The sequence below is a fragment of the Staurois parvus genome, unplaced genomic scaffold, assembly GCF_062004578.1.
Source record: "Staurois parvus isolate SC_StPar_1 unplaced genomic scaffold, SC_StPar_1.0 ptg000299l, whole genome shotgun sequence".
NCBI lineage: Eukaryota > Metazoa > Chordata > Amphibia > Anura > Ranidae > Staurois > Staurois parvus.
Window position 1 is genome coordinate 21,904,719 of NW_028318095.1, and position 20,404 is coordinate 21,925,122.

The 20,404-nt window shown below is 40.5% G+C and overlaps 1 protein-coding gene across 2 annotated transcripts; it reads left to right on the forward strand.

Moving 5' to 3' along the window:
- The first annotated feature begins 9,071 nt into the window (after positions 1-9,071).
- Positions 9,072-15,974, forward strand: CRYBA1 (crystallin beta A1). 2 transcript variants are annotated; one of them, XM_089682878.1, is made up of 7 exons: positions 9,072-9,126; positions 10,664-10,774; positions 11,627-11,691; positions 12,458-12,576; positions 13,440-13,581; positions 14,805-14,947; positions 15,622-15,974. In XM_089682878.1, exons 1-7 carry the CDS (start codon positions 9,072-9,074, stop codon positions 15,767-15,769), a joined length of 783 nt encoding a protein of 260 aa, XP_089539004.1. In that variant the 3' UTR covers positions 15,770-15,974. The 2 variants fall into 2 exon arrangements, with proteins under 2 accessions (XP_089539004.1, XP_089539005.1); XM_089682879.1 differs by lacking the exon at positions 10,664-10,774.
- The last annotated feature ends 4,430 nt before the right edge of the window (positions 15,975-20,404 follow it).

Sequence of the window (20,404 nt, forward strand, 5' to 3'; positions counted from 1 at the left end):
AACTGGCTCAAACCAGCAGGATCGTCCAGCAGAATCTGCAGTGTACGTGGGTTCCGACGATCCCATCTGCAAGTCCAGCTCAGTTGTAATGTCCTCCAGTCCTATTCCACCTCTGTCTCCTCAGAAGTCCACTCATCCTGTTCTATCTCTAGTGGCCCGAACCTCGCCAGTAGTCAGGGCGATTCCCCTTCTACCTCCCCTCCCCGCCACTAATGCTCTCCATCGGCTCACCTGAGGACTGGTCATCCCCGCAACTAGGCTCCTACTGAGTAGAGAGGTCAGGGAAGGGGAACAAGGCTGGCTGTTCTGATATGTTATAGGAAGAAGGGTCAGCCGCACACAGGAGGATAGATTAATATAGTTTGTATTTATTGATCCATAGGACACACAAAACACCAGGACTTGAATACAGGACCTTCCTATTGCATTGTGTGTGGTGGCGAGCCAGAGCTTGCACCTGTTGTGGATTGATCTGGATTGTTTGCCTGAGCGGTATACCTTTTGTTCTTTGTTCTGTTATGTTGACTGATTCCTGCTGTACAGTAGCAGTAGACTCCGGCCCTCCGGCATCTTTCAGCAAGAGGAGAATGGCAATGATATCTGGGGAGTCGCGGTCTAGGACTCAACACCGCTTGGTGTAGCAGACTCTGGACCAACTCCGGTCTTCTGACTTTCAGGTCTCAGTGCAGAGTCCTGTCTGTAGATCCATGACATAGCTGCGAGGTGCCAGATCGCTGGGGAGCAGGCGGTTAAGAGGCACTCCGAATGTCCGCACCTGGCCCAGCTCCAACCAGTGCAGTTGGCATCCTGCATTTAGGAGAAACAGGGCATAATCTTTTGGTGCCCTTGATCACCCACAGAGCAAAGCAGCCACGATGCTCAAGGTGTCAGCTCTGGACAGTAAATTTTTTAATAGACTGGCAAAATGCCCTCCAACTGTCTCCACTCACGCTCTCCCTCCACGTAGTGTATGTAGTGGGCTGTTTTAACCACTTCCCGCCCGGTCTATAGCCAGATGGCGGCCAGGCAAGCAGCTCGTCCCTCCGGGTGGACGTCATATGGCATCCTTTCAGGCATGCGCAGTTTGCCTCCCCGCAGATCCGCGCAGCAGCGCGATCTGTCACTGGCCATGTACCTCGGACACGGCCGATGACAGATCTGTGTACCGGCCCCGTTGCCAGTACTATGTGACCTGCTGTGACCAATCACAGTAGGTCACATAACAGTTGTATACAATGGATGGCTTCCTTTCATGCCATCCATTGTAATCAAGTGTGGCTAACTGTGAATGGTCACAGCGATCATATGCACAAGCTGGGCCAATCATAGCCCAGCTGTGTCATGTGATTAGCTGTGACCAAATCACCATTAAGCACAAAAAAAAAAACCCTGAATGAATCGATTTCATTCAGGTAAATGCTTGCTTATAGGAAAGTAATTCTTTGCTATAGGCAAATTGTGTAAAAAAAAAAAAATACTGATCACTTCCCCAAAGTAGTACAATGTTACTATGGTAACATTATACTACTTTGGTCATAGTGAAATATGAAAAATAAATCTTAAAAATCTTAAAAAAAGAGAAATAAATGTAATAAAAAATAATGAAAGATTTTTGAAAAAAATCAAATTTTTTTTTTCGTACTCTCACCAGTCATTGCCCCTAATCACCACCATGCCAGTTATATGATGACGCTGTACTGCACTGGTGACAGTATGTAAAAAAAAAATAGTGAAAATCATATTTTTTATTTCTTCATTTCCGAAGAATTAAGATAAAAAAATTACAACTTCAAAAAACTCGCCATGCCTGTTATGAAATACGTTGGACTGTCTACTTTGCAAAAAGGGGTCATTTGGGGGATATCTGTACTGTTCTGACATTCTTGGACCTCAAGAAATTAGATTGGCTGTCAGTACTTCAGGATTGATCAATATTCAGATATATACCATAGTTTGTGAACTCTATAACTTTCCTACAGACTAAATAATACATCCTATTTTGGGTTATTTTCACCAAAGACATGTAGCAGAATACATCTTGGCCTAAATTTATGAAGAACAATTATTTATTTGCAAACTTTTATAATAGAAAGAGAAATAGAAAGAAAAACTTTTTTTTTCCAAAATTTCTGGTCTTTTTTTGTTAATTTAGCAAAAACTAAAAACCCCAGCGGTGATTAAATACCACCAAAAGAAAGCTCTAGTTGTGTGAAGAAAATGATAAAATTTTAGTTTGGGTACAATGTTGTATGACCGTGCAATTGTCATTCAAAGTGTGAGAGCTCTGAAACCTGAAAATTGGCCTGGGCAGGAAGGGGTAAAAGTGCCCTGTATGGAAGAGGTTAAGTACAGGCGTTTGGGCCTTCTCGTGATCTCTTGGCGCAGGCCAGACTGCCGTGCTCAGACTTTTCCACCAAGGAATCAACCCCCGATGTGCTGACTTGGGCCAAGCTGCAATCATGATAATTGCTGTATCCTGATGGCAGGGCACTAACAGTTTGCTGGCTAGCACTGAGCATTGGTTTCCAGCCATCACTGAATAGCTGGGTTGCACATGCACAGTAAAAGTTGGGAGTGATGCTGTCCCACAGTGGTTGCCACAGGCATCGGCGGGGTACCCCCCACTGAATGCAAGATCACAATCAGAATTGCCAAGTTCAATCCTCACGAGGCAATAAAATATTTGTAATCCATTGATCATAGCAAAGAGGCAGGTTTGAGCAGAGTCACTTGTTGTCACCACTTGTACAGCAGAGTACACACTGATTTGCAGCAATGAGGTGTCCCTGCTGCTCTGGGCAATGGCAAGAACATATACATGGTGAGCACATTACTGTCCTTTGCAGTCACATACCTCTGTTGGTGGCCACCTAGGGAGCAACTGAAGGACATCTGTGCACTAATGAGCCGCCCTGGTTGCTCCAGGCGATGGCGGGCTCGACAGGAAGTATATCAGATATTTCACAAAGGATCAGCAACACATACGAAGCAAAGTCTTTGTTAGGAGCCACCTGTGGAGCAGCATAAAAACTTTTTGATAGGCATGGTTTACTGAGTTCCGTGACACTTTTTTTTTCAGGCTCGTTCGTTGCTGGGGTGATGGCAGCAGGTTGCTATAGGCAAATCCCGGATGGTCTCCCACATGTAGCACTACCCCCTCAGGGATTGCTGATGAATTTGGGTCCCCCATAGTTCTGTACATCCAGTCAGTTAGCATTTTCCATACAAGCTTTCATCCATAGACAGAAATCAGTCCTTGAGCATTTGTTTTGTTAAAACTTGGATGGGGTAAGTGGTGTATAGGATGCCCAAGGGAACCAAAATCTGAGGACAACTTTCTGAACTATTCACAGCTTCTCTTCTCTGACACAGTCTCTGCTGGGGTGCTAGCCAGAAGCTCCAGTTGTACTACCCTAGACCCTAGATGAACTCCTATTCACCCAGCAGTCTGGAAACTTTCTTCCTGAGCAGGGGATCTGGCTCCTGTTCCTTTAAATGGGCAACAGTCACTAGCAGAGAGCTAATCTGGTTTCCCACCTGAGTGCTCCTTCCCCTATTTGCCCTGGGGGTGCAGGTGTACTCATTCAGATCCTCTCCTGTACTGCTTGCGGAATAACTGCTGCTACCAGTCCTATCAGCTGGGCTGCTCCTTCCCTGCCATACAAGCGGTCCTCCTTTCCAGCTCCAGAATCGCAGGCAGGCCCCATCCCACTAGGCCTCCTGACAGTCTTCCATCACCAGCTTCACATCTTCCTCTCTCCTTCTTCCACCTGACTCTCTCCACTCCTCCTACTGAGCAGGCTCAACCACTTTTAAAGGGATTCCATTCCCTTGCCAAGCCTCCTGTTGGGGATTGGCTGGGGTTCCTCAAACATGCAGCTAACCACTCCTCAGATCTATCCACTGCCTCCAAGGCCCTCCTCTGGAAGCCTCAGAGCTTCAGAGCAAACTCTAATCTGGCCTTCCTGTTTTTGAGGCTCACAATGGTTACATCTTGTGGTGAACCCTCTGTATGCACTCTGGTGAAGTCTTCTCTTGATTGTTGACTTTGACACACATACACCTACCTCCTGGAGAGTGTTCTTGATCTGGCCAACTGTTGTGAAGGGTGTTTTCTTCACCAGGGAAAGAATTCTTCGGTCATCCACCACAGTTGTTTTCCGTGGTCTTCCGGGTCTTTTGGTGTTGCTGAGCTCATCGGTGTGTTCCTTCTTTTTAAGAATGTTCCAAACAGTTGTTTTGGCCACGCCTATTGTTTTTGCTATCTCTCTGATGGGTTTGTTTTGTTTTTTCAGCCTAATGATGGCTTGCTTCACTGATAGTGACAGCTCTTTGGATCTCATCTTGAGAGTTGACAGCAACAGATTCCAAATGCAAATAGCACACTTGAAATGAACTCTGGACCTTTTATCTGCTCATTGTAATTGGGATAATGAGGGAATAACACACACCTGGCCTTGGAACAGCTGAGAAGCCAATTGTCCCATTACTTTTGGTCCCTTAACAAGTGGGAGGCGCATTTGCAAACTGTTGTAATTCCTACACCGTTCACCTGATTTGGATGTAAATACCCTCAAATTAAAGCTCACAGTCTGCAGTTAAAGCACATCTTGTTCGTTTTATTTCAAATCCATTGTGGTGGTGTATAGAGCCAAACATGTTAGAATTGTGTCAATGTCCCAATATTTATGGACCTGACTGTACATATATATATTGTACATAATTATCATCACTAGAAGGAAAGAAAATATTTGCACACTATGAGGTCTACAGAGAGTCTTGAGACCTCCTTCTCAAAATCCTATCAGTCTCTATCACTACAGTTTTTTTTTTATTTAAACATTTATTGAATCCATCCACGGCATCATAAAATACAGGTTAATAACCTATAGATTATTATTTATTTATGACAGGTACTTATAAAGAGCTGTCAATTTACACAGAGCTTTACATATATGTTGTATATTCCATAACCCTCAAGGAGGATACAACCTAAGGTCCCTAACTCACATTTATATATACACTTGGTAGGGCCAATTTAGATAGGAGCCAATTAAACTACCAGCATGTCTCTGGTGTGTGGAAGGAAATCCATGCAGGCAGAGGGAGAACATGTAAACTCCACACAGGTAGTACCATGGTTGGGATTCAAACCAATAAACCTAATGCTGCTAGATGGAAGTGATAACCATTTAGCCACTGTGACATTTGTGTAGATCACCAGTGAATGCAAAAACAAAGAAAAAAAGTAAACATAAATTGTACTTTTGCTTTGGGACTCCTTCTTTTCCTACTTCCTTAGAAGCCATCCATCTCACAGGACAATTTTGTTTTTGACAATGCATCAGGGCCAGATCTAGGGGGCTCCTGTGGTGGATTGTGCCCCCACAGATTTCAGGGGGCAACCAGGATGCCCAGTGTCTTTTGTTCCTTAGGTGCTGGTGGCTGGCCCATCTTTACTGAAACAGATGACATTGATTCAGAGTGGGGATTCTTATGAGGATGGAAGTCCTGCTTTTGTCTAAATCTGCTCCATCCCCTGCCCCCTGCAATAATGCTGCAGCTTCCATGATAGTGGGTCTCTAAAGTGAAAGGGGAGCGCTGATGTAATGGGGGAACCCTAATGTTAAGGGAGAGAGTCTAATAAGAAGGGGGATGATATGAAGCAGGACTCTGATGTGAAGAGGCTGACTCTGTTGTGGTGGCGGGACTGTGATATGAAGGGGGAACTTTGATCGTGCCCAATGTGGCACCAAAGAGAGGATGACATCATCATCCAATGCAAATGTCAGTGTCCTTCAGCACAATAAATACCGTTTGGGACTGTGGTGCCTTGTGATTTTCATACCTTGATAAGGTGCCGTGACTGAAAATGAGAAACACTGGACTAATACATACAGTTTTCATTGCAGCCATGTAGAGACTCGGGGAACTAGCATTTTCTGATCACTCCAGCACTGCCTCTGCACCACCCATAAGTAATGGCAGGTGGTACTATCTTACAGTATGACAGACTGTCAGTGACTCATACACAGCCAATGATAACAAACGGGTGGAGCTAGGTAGAGGGGATAAAACAAAGTTGTATTAACAGTATGCTCCCCTTTCTTTTATTACTGCACCCCAGATCATCCAGACTACATCCACACAAGAATCAACAACAATCTATATTAAGCAATGCAGTGGCTTTCTTGCTGCCCGTACCAGTTATATGATGCTCTAATCCTGCTCCCATGTCAGCTACTGTGTTTTATTGTGTTTTAAGCAGCAAAAGTGACTTCCACTAGTTATTAACCACTTGACCTCCAGAGGATTTACCCCCCTTAATGACCAGGCCTCTTTTTGCTACTCGGCGCTGCACTAATTCAATTGATAATTGCGTGGTCATGCAATGCTGCACCCAAATGAAATTTACGTCCTTTTTTTCACACAAATACAACTTTCTTTTGGTGGTATTTGATCACCTGTGCGCTCTTTATTTTTCAGGCTGTAAACAAAAAAAGGCCACAAATTTTGAAGAAAAACGATATTTTTTACTTTCAGCTATATAAAATATATAGTAAACTCAAAGTTGGTTATAAATTTAGGCCAAAATGTATTCTGCTACATGTTTTTGGTAAAGAAAATCCCAATAAGTGTATATTGATTGCTTTGTGTGAAAGTTATAGCATCTACAAACTATGGTATAGATACTGCAATTTACGCCATTTTTTTACTATACAGTGCTGTGCTAGTTTAACGGACAATTGCGCGGTCATGCAAAATGGTACATAAATGAAATTTACATCCTTTTTTTTCCCACAAATTGAGCTTTCTTTCAGTGGTATTTGATCGCCTGTGCGGTTTTTATTTTTTGTGCTATAAAAAAAAAGGCTGACAATTTTGAAGAAAAAAAACAATATTTTGGACTTTTTGCTATAAAACATGTCCAGTAAAAAAAAATTTTGTCATAAATTTCTGCCAAAATGCATTCTGCGACATGTCTTTGCTAAAAAAAAACCCAATACGTGTAAATTAATTGGTTTACATGAAAGTTATAGCATTTACAAATGGCGGGAAAGATACTGGGATTTTTAATTTTTTTTTATACTAAAAATGGCGGCGATCAGCGACTTATGGCGGCGATCAGCAACTTATGGCGGGACTGCGGGACTGCAGCGGACATTCTGACATTGGGGGATACTGACTTGGGGTCACTGACATCCCCAGTGACACCAATACAGTGATCAGTGCAAAAAAAAAAAAACACTGACACTGTACTAATGGCACTGGGGAGGAAGGGGTTAAGTTTATTATTCAGGGAAAGGGTTAACTGTGTGAGGGAAGTTTTTTACTAGGGGGCGGGGGTGTGTACTGCAGGGAACACCGCTGATCGGGAGAGAGAAACTCTTCTGTCCCGATCAGTGTGTCCTGGAGCTGTCAGGGAACTGACAGAAAGCACAGCTACTGCAGCTGTGCTCTCTGTCAGCGATTGCCGCCAATCGCCGGGACATAGCCGGTAACGACCGGCTGTGACCCGGCGACTGACATCTGCGGCTGTGATCAGCGGGACAGGTAGGGCGGCGGCGCACCTCACACGCGCCCCCTACCTGTTTTCCAAACACACATTTTAAAACGTGTTTTTGCCCAGCCGTGCCACCCTGCCGCCGTATTTCTACAGTGGCTGGGCGGCATGTGGTTAAAGCAATTAAAGCAAGAGTGTTCCTGATTCTAATGCTGGTAAAGTGCCACCAGAGTGAATATGACATGGCTCTTAAGCATTAGCCCTTAAACACTTTATGGTACATATGACCTGGGTGGACCTGACTCTGACAAATGATTCATGGCCTATCTTTATAGATTTCAACATGTAATAAACATGCTGTAAGGAATTACAGAATAACCTCACACTATTTGTGTAAAACCATAGGCACAATCCCTCTTGATTCAACAATTTCAAAAACATCTACTGATTCAATGAAATGCATATTGTGTAATGTCCATCTATGACAATCCTGTGTTCTTAAAGTGAAAGTTTACTCTTTCAGTCAAGATGAACTATTTATATTTCTTATTATGCTAGATTTGGCAATGTTTTTTATTTACATTTCTTCAGTTGCTTCCTAGTTTCTAGTGTAGACCAAATTGATGTCTATCACGTCCCAGGAGTCTTCATGGCAATTTTTTCTTTCATCTGGAGGAGGGGAGGAGGGGCTATCCCTGCTAGGCACACCTTCCTCCCTGCATGCCTGAGCTAAAGGCATATGGATTCTAGTAAATAAATACTACATGAATCTGCCCTTTTCACAGCTAGAATTGTTAGGAGGGTGTTTTTCAAAGTGATTTCTCAATAAAATAAAACAAAGACATGGATGGATGGGTGAGTTTGCTCTGAATATTAACAATTAATTAAATTGTGTTTTCCATTTGCTCAGATAAAGATACTCACTGCTTTAATTATTACTACATGAACTGCATAGAGTAACATAGTTTCTGTGACTGATTTATTTATGCTGTCCCCATTTTTAACATATCTGCCAATACACAGCCCACAGACTACCCTGGAAACTTGTGCCAGCATCCTCCACTACATATGCAGTAAATGTCTGTAATTCATGCACATTTCCCCACAATTACACTTTTAAAACACTAAAAGTACATAAAAATACCTAATACTGCCAGACAGCCAGTGTGCCACTAACATCCTATTTGAGTTAATAACACATGCCTCTGTGGTACCGAAATCCTGCCTGCTGGACTACAGATTTATGGCCTTATGTGGAGGTAACCTCTTTGTGTGACCTCTATTCTCAGTGGGGGTCAATTTTTTAAAATTAATTTTATATATATATATTCATAAATGAATAAATGTGGTATGTCCCAACTTTTTATATATACAAAATGTATACAAAAGTGGTAAAATGTGGACAGAGAAATGAAGTCATAGACAGTAACTCAGTCATGCAGATAGCAATATACAGGAGGCCTGGGATCAGCGGGGGACAATAGCACAGACCGCATTGTGCTGACACGAGGTGAAAAGCTGGCATTAAGACCTGTGGCTCATCTCCCTATATAAACCCCGTGAATGGATGGATGGAATAGGCGAGTGCCAGATGGAGATCCCAGCAGTTCAGACTGAGCGAGGTGAGTGCACAGCTCCACCAAGGACCCAGTTCTACAAATTAAGATGCATTGTCTACAGGATCTAGTACAATATACAGAATAGGGGGTCTCTCTCAAAAAAGAATCTACAAACAAAGAATGTATGTATGTTTCTCTGTTAAAAGCAGACATAGAAATACATAGTCATAAATAGATAGGTCGAAGAAATATTAGATGGAAGGAACATAAGGCGAAGCTAAACATTTACAGATTACATACATAAATATAATTGCTAATCTTAGGGACACTCTTGGTCTTGTAGCTACTGATTTTCTAATTAAGTAAATGCCTGATGATCAACCTGGACTATCTGTATTGTGACATTGGAAGCAAAGATTACTACATGCTATGATACCTTTAAAAATCATACATTCTATTGGCAAAAGCAGCTAGTATAAGTACCTAAATCCGTATTGATATCAGGCTCATGCTATCCCTTGTACAGTAGACTGAGAGAAAAAGGGTCAGCACCATGAGCCGATCAGGTGTGCTACATGTAAGTTAGATGCTGAAGGCTATTTAGGCTTTTGTCTAGAATTTGACTTTATTTAAATGTGGCCATTTAATGACAAAATTTTAATTATATATATTTTTTTTTTGGGGGGGGGGGGTATTGACTATTCCGTGAAAGGGTGGTGAAGGAAAGTTAAAGAATGGTTTAGCCAAGTACCTGACAAATGCCGTAAATGTTGGTAGAAATAGAAACCCATACATCACTTTATTTCCCTGACATGCTTCTTCTATATATAAGGGAGCCATGCACCCTTTTCATTATCCAGAGAGCAATCAGAAATGATTGACGCTAAAGGAGAATGCATGTCTCTCCATTATAACTAATGAAATTTGTTTGAAAGATTGCAGTACACTGTCTTCATCATCCATTTGTAAGTACAGTAGCTGTGTCATAGTTCACAAAGTTAAGCTGGAAGAACCTCAAATCCTTTAATATTTGTCTTCCTTATTAATTTCTGCTATGGAGACAGATGGCTGCCTGTTTTTCAGCTCAGCACTAATATTTCACATCCTTAGGCATAGCATTAAGACCAATTTACAGATGTGACAGCAAAGTAAATACAGGCATTCTTTTGCTGCTGCTACTAAAAGAAGGATTATTTTTATTAAAAGGAAACACTATGTGCTTATAAGAAAACAATAATAGAAATAATGGCGCTAACATGTGTTGGGCTTGTTCTAGTGTCTAGGGTCCCAAAACCCATTTAAGGAAACATAAAGTATATGTAAAGGCAAGGTAAAGAAAAAAAAATCAGTACATGTATTTTTCTCTATGTAATATTTCTTCAAAATGCAAGTACAAAAAAATACCTGTTGATCTGCCAGAGGGCTCCTAACGTTCTAGTTGGGCTGACGACACAATACACTTGCTGCAGTAAAATCCCAATCAGAATTATCAGCCTGCTGGACTAAAAAACGTTCCCTATCTTTCTCTCTCTTTTTGCACGTACATACATACATTTATTTCTTTCCCAGTAAAACAATGCTGCTTTTTTTTACTTTCAAGAACCTGCCCACACACTGTGTGTAGTGAAAAAGAGAAGTAGTTCTGGGGACATACCTACATCAGTAGGACCTGAACTTCCAGCTGCTGCCCCTGGAAGAATTTACAAGCCTGGTGATGATATCACAGTGAATAATGTTTGAAGCTGTTTCTCACTACAATAACAAAACATTATTATTATATGTAGTGTTTCAATAGGATGGTATGGTTTATTACAGTATAGTGATGATTTACGGGAGGTCTTCAAAAAGTTTCTGCACTTTTTATATATATATATATATATATATATATATATATATATATATATATATATTTATATATTGAAGTTAACACACTTTTTTATATATATATGTGTGTGTGTTAAAAAAAAAGTGCAGAAACATTTTGAAGAACCCTTGTAGTTTTACTTAATTTAATTTATGGTTATTGTATATATTAATTTTCTGTTATTGCTAATTTTATGGCTGTTATGGCTGTTACAGGGGCGGACTGACAACTCATGGGGCCCCCGGGCAATAAGGGATCATGGGGCCCCTGTGTCCTTGATCAAACTCAAAAAAGCCTATGAAAAAGGTACCAGGGGCATCTCATGGAGCCCCCTACTGATCCCGGGCCCTTGGGCAGTGCCCGAGTTTCCAAATGGTCAGTCCGCCCCTGGGCTGTTATGGTGTCTTCTTTTCATTTGTTATTGTGATTTTGTGTTGTCTTTGTTGAATGTAACTCTATTTTGGGATTAATAAAGTATTTTAAAAAAATAATGCGGGGACATGCTTTAAAGGGAGAAAGGGAAGTTTGGGGGGAAATCTGGGTAAAGTCTGGACATCCACTTTAATTTGTTTTTTTGTTGAATACAGTTTTGGACATAGGATAGTACAATATAAATGACGGGTGAGGTGGTCATAGGATAACAACATCCCATTTTGTGAAAGAGTGATATAAATGTTTTCTTTTTTTTTTTTTTTGCAGAAGACATCACCTCTGAAAAAATGGCCCAGACCAACCCACTTCCTGTTCCTCTGGGACCCTGGAAGGTATCCAGATATTGCACATGAGGGGGAGCTGATGTGAATAATAACACAGTTATTTAAAATGAAAGAAGAACACTGAGACTTCATGTAGATTAGATGTTCTGTATCTGAGTTTTATCCTGAACACAATCCAATAAAGAGATCATGTTATAAGAGAGTATTACCAAAAATGACTAAAAGGAGCCACTTGTGTTTACTTTATTGTATTTCTTGTTGGCTGCTCAAAATAGTCTCTTTTGTTTGGCACCAAGAACAAGAAACCATGGGACCAGTAAAATAAAAATATCTATTCATCATCCTTATCTGAATTTGTTTTAAGCAGAAAAAAGCCACAAAAACAGCACCCTTAGGATCCTGCAGAGGATGATGTGCTCAACTGCTACACCAAACACTAACCATGACAGTTAGGATATCTAAAGTCAGCAAATGCATGCTAAACAATGGACTTAACAGCTACAAAGAAACTGCAGCCATCCAACTAACAGAGGAACTGTAAGTTCCAGCATAGCAGTGTAACAAGGTGGTACGAATATAGTCTGCAGACACCAGTGGAAGATAGGTATCATCTGATCCAGCTACAGGGAAATCAAGGATGCCTAATTCTTACCCACACTATATTGATTCCTGTACTATCTTGTCCCTTTTATTGACATCCCACACATTTAATCTTTGCATGGCTTTCAAATGCTGCTTTTTAATTTGTAAATCCTGCCACAGGAATGATTACAAAGTCATGCAACAGTAAAATGATGACTCTTTTCCCTACCAGATTACAGTGTATGACCAAGAGAACTTCCAAGGAAAGAGAATGGAATTCACCTCCTCCTGTGCAAACATCATGGAGTGCGGCTTTGATAACATTAGGTCTCTGAAAGTGGAATGTGGAGCGTAAGTATGGCTTCTTGGTGACTTTTAAGACTTCTTGGGTCATTTATGTAGCCAAACACAACTTTATTAGTTTATTTCTAGATGTAGTTTATTAGTGCAGTTTGTTTTGAATAAAAACTGTAGATCACATGGGCAACTGTGATAAATATTTGAGAGTGCAAAAACAAATACTAGTTCAGGTATCTGTGCTCATTTATCCATTCAATCCATTAGCTTCCTAATCTTTGCTAAAACTACCCATGTTGTCAGAAAAGCAAAGATCATTTATTAATTATGATAGTTAATATTGTATCATTTCATAAGTAAAGTTTATTTTAAAGTCTTATTGGAAAAACATATTTCGACAAAGTAGATTCGACTACCTCTAGGAATCCTTTCTATGGCTAACAGTCTGTGTTCTACTATGCAGCCTGCAAACATGCCAAATTGTCCTCAATAAAATTAAAGCTTAACTCCAGCAATTTTTTTTATAGAACACAGCTTCACCATTTCCACTTTGCTAGGTAAATCGTCTCTATTCTTTAGTGGATCAACCCCATTGCCCATCAAAGAAACACAACACATCCAATAATTACATTGTGTACTGTGTGGGTCAAGGCACAGAGAATGCTTCTGTTGGGCGCAAGAGAGGTTAGGAAGTGCTCATTAGGTTATAGGTAGGCTTATTTTGAAATGGTATTCTATCTCCTTGAAAGCAAAAAATAATAGTTCCCTTTATTAATGATTTGAACACCATCCTTAAAAATGAATGTGGGAGGCCCTGTTCAAATGATGTACTCCATGGCAATCACTTGGACCTTTAGACAAGGTAGTCATTGCTTACATACCACATTGCCCATTTTACCTCCTGTTTGCTTCCACAGATGGATTGGATATGAACACACAAGCTTTTGCGGTCAGCAGTTTGTCCTGGAAAGAGGAGAGTACCCCCGTTGGGATGCTTGGAGTGGCAGCAATGCCTATCACATTGAGCGCCTGATGTCTTTCCGCCCAATCTGTTCTGCTGTGAGTGTGCAAAGGGGATTGTAGGTGCTTTGGGTGGATGTCAAAACATTTCAAACATGAAACAACTAGACATCTTCAAATATAACTGTACTATTCATCCACAGATTCTGTCAGTGTTAGATGTTACCTTTCGGAGCGCAATTACTCTCAGGTTCAATCAGCTGAATATATTTCAGATTCATCAAACTAAAATATGTGCTATGTGAAAGTGGAGGTCTCCCTACATAGCCCCTGCTGAGTCAAAGCTAAAACTCCTCAGTCAGAAAAGCTCATGCCCCATGCTGACTGGAGCTCTGACTGCTGAACTCCTGCACAGAGACCACTGCTTCCACACAAGGAGCTAGAGCCTTCTACAGCATAATGACAGGGGACAGGCTTTTCTACTTAGGTTGTGGCTGCTTTACAAGGAAACAAACTGCAAGATTTTGAATAGCTTTTTATGTACCTGGAATGTATTTTAGCAGGTTTAAACTGAATGGACTTTAGAACAAAATCGTTCCATAATTCTTTGTTTTAAATGTCCACATTTCAGTGGTATAGTTGAGTGTACTGTAAACTAGGTTCTTGATCTGTTATTAGACTCTGAGCCATCATCTACTATGTATAGCTTTTTAATATTTACAGGTGCATTGAGCCCTCATAGTGGAGCATGTGACAATTTAGCTATGCTTTGGCAATTTCTTTCTTTTATTTTTGAGAATGATCAGTTGAAATGTAGTCTGTAAATAGAGATCACTCATAATGACTTCTTGCCTTTTATTTAATTACTTTCTAAGAACATTTAAAACACCCTAAATCTAGTATTATACATGGTGTAATCCTTTGTGGTTGCTTTAATTGGGTATTTAGTTAATTTTGCCATTTTTATCAGTCCTTTTGCTATATTTCTGCCAAACTGTGTAAACGTTACCATTTTTAATTTTGCATTGATACTGCAACTTCCCATGTCAGAATTTTTTTTTAATTAAAGATAAATCTGGGGAGATTTGCAGACAAGATCAGGCGAATTGCAATGAAGCAAAAAAATCAATTACTTAGACAGTGATTATACACAGGGTTTACATATTGTTCGCCAAATTCATTCTATTGTAGAGATTACGGCTTTAGACTAGTAACCATGAATGATACTCTAATAATATTGGACATATCTTTTTTTGTTCTGTATTTTTACACACTATTCTCACTGATCTATTAATAAACCTGTTTTATTTCCCTCTATACAGAACCATAAAGAATCCAAGCTGGTCATCTTTGAAAAAGAGAATTTCATTGGGCGCCAGTGGGAGATGTGTGATGACTACCCTTCTCTACAGGCTATGGGCTGGGGGAACAATGAAGTCGGATCCATGAAAGTTCAATGTGGAGCGTAAGTACTAAACACTAAGAAGAAAGCTGGTTAGAGCTAGAGAAAGAGATATCATTTCTGAAGCACTAAGCATGGTCATACTTTGGTTTAATAGCACTTCTAAAAAAGTAAGAAAGTTGGACAACTTACATATTAAAAAAAAGAACAAAAGGGGCTGATCATGAATGAGCTCAGTCCTGATGCAATAATAGCTTTGTTTTTGCAAATGCAACCACCATTAAGTTACATTTCAGTGCCCAGCTATATGTTTTACGGATTCCGTTACTCCACAACATGGCTTATGTCACAGTTCTTAAAGAAATGAGTGTCATTGAAGAAAAATCACTTTAATAGTTTTGGAGTTAATGACTGGGAATGAGCATGCAGGTTAGGAAAATCAGGGAAAAGTCAGAACTCTTTATCTGCATACAACTTCCAGGTTATTTAAGTATGAAAGCAAGAAGGTCCACATGCCAGATGGGAACCTAGTTTTTCAGGAGATGTTAGCCTCCATATTCCTGCTACAAAAGAGTTTTCGTTAAATTTCCTTGTTGGGAAGAACAGTTCTTTGTTATTTGAGTTAGAGCCAATGCCCACATGTACAAATATTTTGAAAGTGCTTCATGAAGGAATTCTGTGTGCAGATAAGGAGGACTACTTTTTGGTATTAATGCATTATACTCATTTTCTCACAGCTGGGTGTGTTACCAGTATCCCGGTTACCGTGGCTACCAGTACATCCTGGAATGTGACCATCATGGAGGTGAATATAAGCACTGGAGAGAGTGGGGATCCCACGCCCAGACTTTCCAAATCCAGTCTATCCGACGCATCCAGCAGTAAAAGGCCAAGACGCTCCTGTCACCTACCAATGCTGTGCTAGTGAGAAGTCACTGTTCACAGGCTTTCTGTGGTGCTACCATTCTCTTTTAACGATAATTTAGAGGAAACAGAATTCTTTTGTTGTACTGTGAATGCATGTTGGGAAAATTACTTCTTAATTGTACCAACTGCGAAAATGAAAAATAAATGTAATTAAAAAAAATAATTCTATTGAAGATTTTCTTTCATTAATTGCTCTTGTGAAATCCCTAGAGACAAAGTCATTTTGTTCTTGAGAAATGTGTGTTATAAACACTGCAGCACCTGCTGGGCTGTATCAGACTTGGTTTTCCTTATCATAGATGGAATTAAGAAGAAAAATAATGACAGGTATGACTTTATGCTACTGCAGTCACCTTGGGTAATTCTAAAATGTTATTGTGCTGATATAACCTTTCAAGAGTACTTGGAGCCCAGAACTGGTGTGCTATAAAAGTATTGTGCTTGAACTTTGCACATTAAAAAGGTCAGGGGACAAATACTCACTGATAGGATCAATTTCATGTCTGTAGCCCAAAATGTCCTTGAATATTTTCCCCACCAGGCCTGGGAGAAATAAAGCTCCAGACACCGAAGTGTGCAAGCTAAATATCTGAAAGTTTAATGCATGACAAGAACTGTTATACAAAACTCAGCAGGCATTGCTTAATCTTAGGATGACCAATGAAACATTCCACTCTTATCAATATAGTTACGTGAAGAACAGAAACTGCAAATATCTGAGGGATACCATATAATGTAGATCCGTTTAATCAGAATAGAAATTCAAATCATGAAACTAGAGAATTTACAAAGTGAAACTCAAAAACGAAACAAAATTGTTCACACATCTAAAATAAAGGCATTATACAAAATGGATGCCAGTTAATAAGACCTTCCTTTCCTTACAATTCCTTCCATTTGTCAAGTAGTGACAACATATCAAATTTCACAGTTGTTGTTTCCAATATGCATCTCGGTTCTCCAAAAGCTTGTTAAAAATTCACATGCAAAATTTAGCAACAACATAGAACATAACTATTAGTAGAAAACGTAACAAAATCAGCATTCCTACTTTCTTAAAGCATCCAAACAAATCTCCAAAAGTTCCCAACCCTTTAAAAGGGTTCCAGCCATCTTTGGCTATGGATCGAGCTCAAGCTTGTAAAGCATTTACCTGAGCTCTATGATTCTCAATGACTTCATAGTAGACTCACACAGCCCATTCAATGCTGCACACATTTCTTCTATTTTCATTTCATTCATGAACACCTGTTTCCTCAATACAACATTCAAATTCAAGAATCAAAAAACCACCTGAAGTTTTGTTTCCTATGTATTTTTTTTTATCTATTCTTAGTGATATTTACTTGCACAAAGTTACCATCCTCAGGTACCTTCCCAGTGACATTAAGTTTAGAGTTACTACAAAATTCTTTAGTTCATCTGATTTGTTGCCTAAATAAAAACACCATTCAGATTCCATCAAAACTCCCAACACTTCAAATTTAGGCCTTGTAGTAACATTTGTAAAGATAATACTCAGATTACCAATAAACAATGATGTCACATTTTTTGGTGCAGCATACAAAGGAATATTCATGGTTTCAGGGTGCAAACCCAACAACTCTCGATTCCTGAGAGCTTGGCATACCTTTATTTAAATTTCAACAGTGACATATTTTCAATCAATGATCTTTTCTACTCTTATTTTATTAGTTCAGTGTCATTCACAGTCTTACTGTTATGGCCACAGATTGGTGGCCATTCTTCTAAATGATAGTAGCAGTGGCTAGCCAAGTAAACCACTGAAAAAGTTATCACTGAGATAACCCAATCAAAAGAAAGTTCTTCCAAGTCGGCTCTGGATGAAGCAGCATCCTGAAGATTGGAGGGTGTTCATAGGTCTATCTCCTTTTCTTTTTCCGTCTGTTGCTCCTGGTTCTTTGGTGGTTCCGGGATCCTCTTTACTCTAGAAGCATGTATCCAGATGTTGGAATCAGCAGTTAGAACTGCGGTTCTCGTCACAGCCGTCACTATGGTAGGTTCCCTGTATGGCGGATCTATGGGCTTGTGTCTGTGAAGCTCCTTAACCACTATCTGATCTCCTGGCTTGTACGGGTGGGTTGGATCATATGTGGGAAAAAAGGAAATGAAAGAGAGACATCACCGTATGCACCATTCGACACCCTAATCAATTCCTGAATATATCTTTCCTTGATTAGTTTTAAATCACTTGGCATAACTACCAAAAGGACCTTTGTTCAGGGGGTGGGGAATGGCCTGCCCATAAAGATTTCAAAATGGAAAATTTGGTGACTTTATTAGGTGTCATTCTCATCTCTGCCAGAACAGCTGGCAAATACAACTCCCATCCCTAAATGTCCCACCTGTTACCTTCCTTAGTTTTCCTTCAGGGTCCTATTTACCCGTTCTACCTGAGCAAAACTCTGTGGATGGTAGGGTATGTGGAACTTCCAGTCAATACTCATCAGTTTGGCTACCTGTTATGTAACCTTTGAGGTAAATGTGGGTCCTATGTCTAAGTCTATACTTACCAGACATCCCCATCAAAGGATGATTTCCTTTGCAAAAAAATATTTTCTTTTTTTAATCTCTCACTACCTACCAACACTGATGTCCTATGCCATAGAACTGTGCAATGTGACGTGGGAGTCATGTTATACCTCCCTTTGACATTAGACCATTTGCATCTAATGTCAACTCTTTTTGTTGCATGTCTATTCTAGGAGTGTTGTCTTCATGTATTACCTGAACACAGGCATGTTCCTCGGGTGGATTATCAGTTCCACCCTTTATCCCTAGCAAACAATTTAGCATAGCTAAGGGTTAGAACCTGCATATTTCACTTCCAAATTAGCAGTTGATGTCAAAATCACTTCATAACCACTTGCCCTTTATACTGTCATGTGCTGTGTAGTGAGGTTCTTAAGGACATGCAGTACGTGATGAACAGTGTGAAGGATGGTTTTATGTTTCAGAGTCACACTCATTGAATCTTCCACCACCATTCCACAAACGACCAGGGCTCTCAGACATGTCAGCATGCCCTGTACCGGACTTGGCACTACCTTTGAAAATAGGCTACTGGCCTCATGTGTCCTCCATGATCCTGAGCGACCACAGCCACCATGGTTTTACAATTGCCACGAGCATACACATGAAAATCAACAATGTAATTCACTAATTCCAGAGCAGGAGAAAAAACTAGTGAGGACCTCAAGGTTTGGTAGGCATTGATGGATACTTGGTTCCACTTAATGAGGTCTGAAGCCTCAGTTTTAGTGTTCTGCTTGAGTATGTTGTTATAATGGGAGCAGTCAGGTATCCATTGGTTACAATAGTTGACCATACCAAGGAAGGAGAGCATTTCCTTTTTAGTTTTAGGGCGGGGCAGACCTGTAATGGCTTGGATCCCAGACTGGCTCACCATTCTGGTGCCTTGTGACAGATTGAAACCCAAGTAATCCACGAAGTTTGGCAACATTGTACTTTATGCCTTGCCACCTTGTGTCCCTCTGTACCCAAAAAATTTAACAGAGATATACTGTCCTGCCTACAAGCCTCCCTGTTGGGTGAACAAAGTAATAAGTCATCCACGTACTTGAGCAACTTGCAACCATGGCAGGGTGCCCAACCCTTCCAGGATTCTCGGAGAGCCATGGCATATACAGCCAGAGAACACATGTAGCCTTAGGGCAATCTGGCCCAGGTTAACTGTTTGTTGTCCAGAGTAAAACTTAACAGTAGTTGTGTCTCTTCGTCAACTTGGATGTAATAAAAAAGCATTACTTAAATCGATCACAGTATAACACTATGTATCGTGTAGAATGGAGGTAATCAATGAGGGCACATCTGGGACAATGGGTGCAATTGGCATAATGAAATTGTTAATGGCCCTGAGATCTTGCACTAAATGGTAAGTACCCTCAAGCTTTCTTCATTGGATTAACCGGGGTGTTGTATGGGGAAACCACAGGTTTCAAAACACCTTCCTTAAGGAGCTTCTCTACTATAGGCATGATACCATCAATCTTTTCTTGTGACAAAGGATACTGCTTTTGGTATACTGGACCAAATCCAGGTTTAAGTCTGGCCTTGTAAAGTGTACAGGGAATATACCCTACATCTAGCTTACTGTTGGCCCAGACTTCAGGCTTCACTTTGCCTAAAACGTCCATGCTCACAAAACAGTGAGATGACTCCATGTGCACTCCTCCCTTCTCACTTACTTTGATTGTGGCCTTGAATTTTCCCAACAGATCTCTGCCTAGCAAATTCACAGGGCATCCTGATATAATTTCGAAAGAATGTTTCACTACGGGACCTTTCACGTGAGAGTCTGAAACACTCAAAGGTGGCGTTTCCCAGGTTTTGGCACATGTCCCAGTGATACCCTCTGAAGGTTCACATTCTACTCTTGTCCCCTATTTCTGTTGCTACTTCTTTCTCTAGGATTATAACTATGTTGTCAGCAGCCCCTGAAAATGTGGTTTGTTGGTAGATTTGGCGGCCTCAAAACATCCAGAGTCATCTTTCTCCATCACTTGGTTTTTCAAACGTACCTGCATCCATTGCTGTCCAGTTTGAGATAAG

Coding starts and splice junctions, on each gene's coding strand:
- CRYBA1 (XM_089682878.1), top strand. CDS start 9,072: ATGGATGGAATAGGCGAGTGCCAGATGGAGATCCCAGCAGTTCAGACT. Junction 9,127..10,663: donor AGCAGTTCAGACTGAGCGAG/GTGAGTGCACAG, acceptor TTTACTTTCAAG/AACCTGCCCACACACTGTGT. Junction 11,692..12,457: donor TTCCTCTGGGACCCTGGAAG/GTATCCAGATAT, acceptor TTTCCCTACCAG/ATTACAGTGTATGACCAAGA.